A 7,709-nucleotide genomic window follows, 5' to 3' on the forward strand; every position below is an offset into this window, starting at 1 on the left:
TGCCCTCACCTGCAGGTCAGTGCTGGGCTCTCACCCAGTCGCACAGGGGAATGTGGCTCATCAGCCAGCTATTGCATGGATAAGCTCAGTTGTTCAAGAGTTTGCCCTCCCTGATTGCCGAGTTGGGGCATGTCACTTAGGAATAGGAATGACTGTACAGAATTTGACTTCTTCAGGGAACTTGCTTGTAGATGCTTTGCAAGAGCTGAATGGTTAGGTTCTACCCACCTCTAGGATGACCTAGAGCAGGCCAGCAGCCTAGCCCTTAGGGGCAAATTCACCACCATCCTTGGCAGGATGATAGCAATGCAGGAAAATGCCACTGGAGCTGGGACTTCAAAATACATTTTGTCCATGGGACCGTGGGAACAGGAAACCATTGATCCTCTGCTCCCAACACCAGATAAAGCTGTTGATGTCGCAACCAGTACCCCTCAGAGAAAGCCACCATCTCTGTGGCTTTCCACCAAAAACAGCCACTCAGCACAACACGGTTCCTACCTGTGTCACCCTGTGACCTTGGGCTAGGGTAACTAGCTCATGAGCACATCCTGTGGGTGTATAGCCATTGGCCTCCAGTGTACCCACTGTCAGGGTGTCTGAGAAAGACCACCTAGGTGTGCAGTCTTTGAAATGCAGGTAGGTGCACCAGAAGGAGATTGGCACAGATGCCATGTGCCAGAGTATTCAGACTTGATCAGAATGTCACAGGCCTTGTGCAGGATGGCCTATATGGGCCAGAGATTGCTAACACTCCTAGGATGCCAGGGGCCCACACTGCTTCTCGCTTACTCTTCTGTCCTCCTCAGCAGCTACCTTCCAGCTACTTGTCTTCAAAGTCTATTCCTGCTGTCACAGCCTGGGGAGCAAAAAAAGGGAGTGGCAGTGCCAGGGATGGAACCCAGGGCCTCACATATGCTAGGCTGGAATCCTGCCACTGAGCCACACCCCAGCCCCTGCACACAGTGCCTTTTAAGAACACAGCCTAGGCTAAGCATGGTGGCACCTGCCTGTAACCCTAGCAGCTCGGGAGACTGAGGCAGGAGGATTGCGAATACAAAGTCAGCCTTAGCAACAGCAAGGCACTGAGCAACTCAGTAAGACTCTGTCTCTTAATAAAGTACAAAATAGGGCTAGGGATGAGGTTTAGTGGTTAAGTGCCCCTGAGTTCAATTCCCAGTACCAAAAATTTTAAAAAAAGGAACACAGCCCAGGACACAACACACACATACACACACATAAACACACACACACACACACAGTACAGCTCATATTTCATCACCCTAAACTAAGTTCCTTGGCCTCATCTAGTTGAAAGAAGATGGGAAACCTTTCTCAGAGTATGCTTATATGCCATGGAACTTAGAGGATTTTTTAAAAAAATTTTTTTGGCTTTTTGATGTTGTTTTTGAGAAAAGGGAAAATGAAATTTTATTGCTTTGCTAGCAAAGGAGAAACACAAGGGACTCCTGTCCTAGAGGCTGTGATTCCTCTATCAGGGGAAACAGAGAGTTTTTAAAGAGGCTATTCAAAGGACTTCTGTTTTCCTGGATTAGGAAGGAGATATTAGGTAGATCAGGGAGGAGAGAAAAACAGGTATGCTTTAGAGCAGCAAAGCCATGTACAAAGTATGAAGTGGACCACTCTTGTGGAGGTTCTTAAAGGAAAAGTAGAGAAAAAATGGTGAGAAGGAGCATGTATCTGCCCTATGGCCACAGGCATCCTGGACCACCTTCCCACATGGCCTGGACACAGCTCTCTCCAAGTCTTTCCTGTAGCATCCAGGACCCTCAGACCCTGGGGATGCACTGGGCACTCAGCCAGTTCCAGTGTGGCCTCTGGTGGTCAGGTAGCCTGCTAGCTGAGAGATGGGTTTTCTGGCCCTGAGAGCTGGCATGCACCTGTTCATGGGAGACTTTTTCCCCAGTGTAATGACCTCAAAAACTTCACAGGTTTCTGGTTCATTTCCTTCTAATCAGATCCCTGTGCAACTAACCATAGCCACAGATGCTACCCAGTTAGTTACCAAGCTTGAAGCCTGTGTTGTACACTGGTCTGTGCTCTGTGCATTTCCTCCAGCTACAGGGAATCCCTACAGCTCCATTCATTGGCTACCTGAGCCTGGAAAGGGTGCTGCCCTGGATTGATGTTTGCTGCTCTCCTCCTTTGGTTAGAAGTTTAAGTGAAACTGTGGGGGATGTCTGGGGCCTGAGTCTTACCTCCTGCAGACTGCCACTACAGAGCTAACTCCTACACCCCTGGATATTGGTAAAATCTGAAAGTAGCCAGCACATGATGGGTATTCGAATCTTGTCCATCAGCTCTGACAGGAGGGTTAGACATGGCAGACAGAGGTAGGTCTTAGGTGGGTAGGTAGTCTGCAGAGAAAGATGCAAGGGAGACCAATTCTCACGGCTCATGTCTGTAATGCATATTTTTCCACAGGTTTCAGGGAACTGGCTTTCCCTTCTGTCCTAACATTAACATCCCAAACCAGCACCCCACCACTGGGCCACTGCTGCTTTTTTTTTAAGTGTGCTAAAATATACATAACACAGAATGCACCATGTAAACACTTTTAAACATATAGTCAGCGACATCAAGCACAGGGTGTTGCGCTGCCACCAGATCATGCTCCAGAGTGTCCTTACCTCCCTCCACACACACATGGACTCCCCAGCCATGTAGATCCCTGCTCTACTTTCTATCTGTCACTCTGATTGCCACAGGTAACTCACATAAGTGGAGTTGTTCAGCATTTGTCTTTGGTTTCTGGTTTGTGGCACCTAGCATGATGTTTTCAAGGTTCATCTGTATGGTGGCATGTGTCAGCATTCAACCTTCTTAGGGCTGGATAATGAATGCCACTGTATGGGTGGACACTGAATCTGTCCACTCATCTGTTAATGAGCACTCAGGCTGTTTCCACCTTCTGGCTGTTGTGATTGCTGTGAACTTATTTGAGGCCTGCTTTTACTTCTTTTGGATGTGTACCTAGAAGGGGACTTACTGTATCAATTTATTACATTTGTCTCTAGCTAGGGATGCTCCACCACTAAGCTACATCTCAGCCTATTGTTTTACTTTAGGACAGAATCTGGCTTAGTTGCTGAGGCTAACCTTAAATGTGTGATCCTTCTGCCTCAGCCTCTGACCTTACTGGGTATGTGCCACAGTGCCCAGCTCAAGAGAGTTTTGATGTGCATTGCCATGATAATTAATGATGCTGAACATTTTTTCATGTTCTTCTCAGGTATGTATGCATCTTTGGAGAAATGTATAAGTCCTTTGCCCTTTGCTGAGTGGGTTGTTAATTAACAAATCAAATTTATCAGGATATTAAACACACATCATTTCCAAGTATGATCAATCCTGGGAATTCAAGGATGGCTCAAAAAATATCTACAAATGTCATCAGTTATATAAATGAAAAAATAAATTCTAAATGATAATTTAAAAAGGTAGAGAGAACATTTGACAAAAATTCATGATTTAGAAAAAAAATGCCCTAGGCAAAATAGAAATAGGGAACTTTCCTTACTTGTACAATGCCCAGTGGACAGTTGTGCTAACATCTGTACTAAAATTTATGCCTGACTACAAACTTTCAGAAACAGCATTAAATCATTAAATTCACTATCCTGTTCAGGTCCTTGGCCCATTTATTGATTGGGTTGCTTGTCTTTTTGGTGCTTATCTTTTTGAGTTCTTTATACACCCTAGAGATTAGTGATGTGTGAGAGGTAAAGATTTGCTCCCAAGATGTAGGCTCTCTATTCACCTCACAGATTGTTTCTTTTGCTGAGAAGAAACTTTTTAGTTTGACTCCATCCCATTGATTGATTCTTGATTTTAACTCTTGCACCAAAGAAATCTTATTAAGGAATTGGGGCCTAATCCTACATGATGCAGATTAGGGCCTACTTTTTCTTCTATTAGACACAGGGTCTCTGGTTTCATTCCTAGATCCTTGATCCATTTGGGGTTGAGTTTTGTGCATGGTGAGAAATAAGGGTTTAATTTCATTTTGTTGCATATGGATTTCCAGTTTTCCCAGAACCATTTGTTGAAGAGGCTATCTTTTCTCCAATGCATGTTTTTGGTGCCTTTGTAATTTTGTGGGTTAGTCTCTGTTCCTCTATTCCGTACCATTGGTCTACCAGTATGTTTTGGTGCCAATACCATTCTTTTTTGTTGTTGTTGTTGTTGTTGTTACTGTCACTCTGTAGTATAGTTTAAGTTCTGGTATAATGATACCACCTGCTTCACTCTTCCTGCTAAAAATTGCTTAGACGATGATATACAATCAATCAAAAAATATATGAAAAATGTTCATCATCATTAGCAATTAGAGAAATGCAAACCAAAACTACTCTAAGATTTCATCTCACTCCAGTCAGAATGGCAGCTATTATAAATACAAACAACAATAAGTGTTGGCAATGATGTAAGAAAAAAGGTACATTCATACACTGCTGGTGGGGCTGCAAATTGGTGCAGCCATTATGGAAAGCAGTATGGAGATTTCTTGGAAAATTGGGAATGGAACTACCATTTGACCCAGCTATCCCTCTCCTCAGTCTATACTCAAACGACTTAAAAACAGCATATTACAGGGACACAGCCATATCAATGTTTATAGCAGCACAATTCACAATAGCTAAACTGTGGAACCAACCTAGATGCCCTTCAGTAGATGAATGGATAAAAAAAATGTGGCATATATACACAATGGAATATTACTCATCAATAAAAGAGAATAAAATCATGGCATTTGCAGCTAAATGGATGGAGTTAGAGAAGATAATGCTAAGTGAAGTTAGCCAATCCCAAAAAATCAAATGTCAAATGTTTCCTCTGATATAAGAAGGCTGGTTCATAGTGAGGTAGGGATGGGGAATGTGGGAGGAATAGATTAACTCTACATAGGGCAGAGGGGTGGGAGGGAAAGAGAGGAGGTATGGGATTAGAAATGATTGTGGAATGTGATGGACATTATTATCCAAAGTACATGTATAAAGACAGGAATTGGTGTGAATATGCTTTATATACAATGAGAGATATGAAAAATTGTCCTCTATATGTGTAATAAGAATTGTAATGCATTCCACTGTCATATATAAATAGAAAAATTAATTAAAAATAAAATAATTTGAGAAAAAAATAAATTTACTACCCTGAGTTGCTGGAGGTGTGCATTTCTAAATGTGTGTCCAATAGACACTTTGATTTATTTTATGGTGCTCTGGTGGAACTCAGGGCCTCACACATGCCAGAAAAGTGTTGTACCACCCAGCTGCTTCCCAGCTCAACCTTTTGTTTTTTCTGAAGCAGACATATGCTAGATTGCTTGTACAGGACTGTTCAGAATTGCAAAAACTCAAGTACACACTAAATACTGGTTACTGGAAACAGGTATCTGGAAGAATATTCATTCAGGACTGCTATACAGTGGTTAAAGCAGCTGAGCTGTTTACCAGAAAATCACTGAAGGGGCCTGCAGAGAGGCCTCCCAGGCCTGAGGGCAGAATGGTGCAGGACAATGGCAGGGTGTTTACACAGGTGCACACAAGTCCTCAGAGAAGCTTAGGAATGTGGGGAGGGGACTTGACCAGAAAGTGTTGCCCATGATGCCACAACTGGATGTATATGTGTTGTTCCTTTAAAATATGATCTAGCCAGTGGTGGTGGTACATCCCTATAGTCCCAGCTCCTTGGGAGGCTGAGGCAGATGGATGGCTTGAGTCCAGGAGTTTGAGAGCAGCTTGGACAACATAGCAATACCCCCTCTCTAAGTAAATAAATAAAACAAGATCTAAAGCAAATATTCCAAAAATGCTCAGGTCTCTTAGAGCTTAATAGTGTGTACATTATTATCATTTAAAGTTTGAAATACCTCTTGATGAGGAAAGGGGGTAGACCTGAAAAGAAGGAGGAAGATGGAAAATGACATTGGGAATTTAGTCCTTCTCTTTAAAAAGCAGTGGGGCCACAAGGATTTGAAAGGATGGAAAACTGCTAAGAATTCCCCAGGCCTTGGGCTGCCCCAGGGCACAGCTGACCCCTGTCCCTCCTCGATGGGTGCCACCCCTAACCAGACCTTTCCCCTCCAGTGTCTTCAAGAAAACTCTGACCTCAAGACCCACAGGCCTTTTGTGGCTGTGATGACCACTCTCTGTGAATGCAAGGAGCAAGCCAGCAAGAGTCTGGCCAGGTGAGAGGGGGTCTGGGAGGAGGGAGCACAGGGAGGAGGGAGCGCTGCCCCTGGGGTGCACTGGCACCTCCAAGCCAGTGTCTGCCTTGAACCCCATCTCCTGCTTGGATTCCAGGTGTGGAGTGCAGCTGTGCCCCACCTGCCTGGGAGATGTTCATGATCCTGTGTGTCTGCCCTGTGACCACGTGTACTGCCTGATGTGCATCAAGAGCTGGCTTGTCCCTGGGCAGATGATTTGCCCCTCCTGTTTAACTGACCTGCCAGATAATTTCTCTGTGACAGTTTCCCAAGAGCACAGGTAAAACACTCTTTCTCTTTAAAAGTGTTTCTCTTCCTCTTTTCTCTGTCTTTTTTTCCCCAAATATAATATTCAGAAATTTAATTTCTATTAACCTTTGTCTGGTAAAAGCCTGGCTTCAGAGAGCTGTCTGAAGTAAGACTTGGGCACTTTTTAGATGATGGGTGTCTCTGAATTCCCCTCTCCCCAAGACACACACACATCTGACAAGATTTTGAGACAGCAAAATTCAGAAAGTAATAAATGAAGCCCTTGAAAGAGATCCAAGAAACTTAGATACAGCTTCTCCAGCCTCCTTTTCGCATAGGTGGCAGGTGCTAGGCAAGCAAGCCCTCTACCATTGAGCCACACACCAGCTCTCTCCCAGCCTCTGGGAGGTCAGGAAGGGGAGCTGTGGGCTTTAGACCATGGTCATGCTCCATCAGTGGTTGCTTTCTCTTCTGTTTCCTCCCAATGGAGGGGTTCTATGACAAGCTTAGGCAGGTTAAATGATGGAGGTGTTCCTGGAAGAGATGTGTATAGATGCTGCCTGCAGTTTTTAAGACCAGCTAATCAACAAAAGTAGATATTTGAATCTCTTGATGTAAAACAACATGCTGTCCAAATCTCAAATCATTCTTCTTGCAGGGATTTGGGAACACGGTCTCTGAGTCTTCTGACTGGGTTTTCGCTGTTTCCTTAGGGTGGCCATTGGGAAACACGCCCAGTTCCGGCAGATGTGCAACAGTTTCTTCATGGACCTGATTTCTACCATGTGCTTCTGTGGCGAGCCGCTTCTGCGGACTGTGGTCGCCATTACAAGATGGCGCTGGCCTTGTGGTGGTCTGTGATAAACAACTCCTTCTTTGGGAGAGTTGGCACATGGTTCTTTGACACCCTACGAGAAAGCTCCACGTGGCAGCTTCGCATTGGGTGTTTGGATACTTTATTAAGGCTGGGAGGGGCTTCTGGGAGATTAGAAGAACTCTCGAGAGCTTGAATAAACAGCTGTAAGAAGATTCCCGGTGTTGCGTCTTCCTTGCGGGCAAGGGGGTCGCGACAAGTGGTGCCGAAACCCGGGAAAATCAAAACTTGCAAGTCGTCAGAGGTGGTGCACTGAACAGTCCCGGTAAGTGGGACCCCATAGTCCCCGTGGGTGGGACCCGACAGTCCCGGTGAGTGGGACACGATAGTCCCGGTGGGCGGGACCTGATAGTC

At 44.8% G+C, this 7,709-nt stretch overlaps 1 protein-coding gene across 1 annotated transcript in view; it reads left to right on the forward strand.

The window, feature by feature from the left end:
- Nucleotides 1-7,342, forward strand: part of LOC308631406 (E3 ubiquitin-protein ligase RNF213-like) — a gene marked incomplete at both ends in the record, with an annotated part of 277,493 nt that extends 270,151 nt beyond the window's left edge. The window contains 3 exon segments of the mRNA XM_081262610.1: nt 6,114-6,214; nt 6,330-6,512; nt 7,195-7,342. Of these exon segments, the coding sequence (XP_081118736.1) occupies nt 6,114-6,214; nt 6,330-6,512; nt 7,195-7,342 (432 nt within the window).
- Nucleotides 7,343-7,709: the final 367 nt, after the last annotated feature.

This window comes from Spermophilus citellus (genome assembly GCF_964194105.1).
Source record: "Spermophilus citellus genome assembly, chromosome: 12".
Lineage (NCBI taxonomy): Eukaryota > Metazoa > Chordata > Mammalia > Rodentia > Sciuridae > Spermophilus > Spermophilus citellus.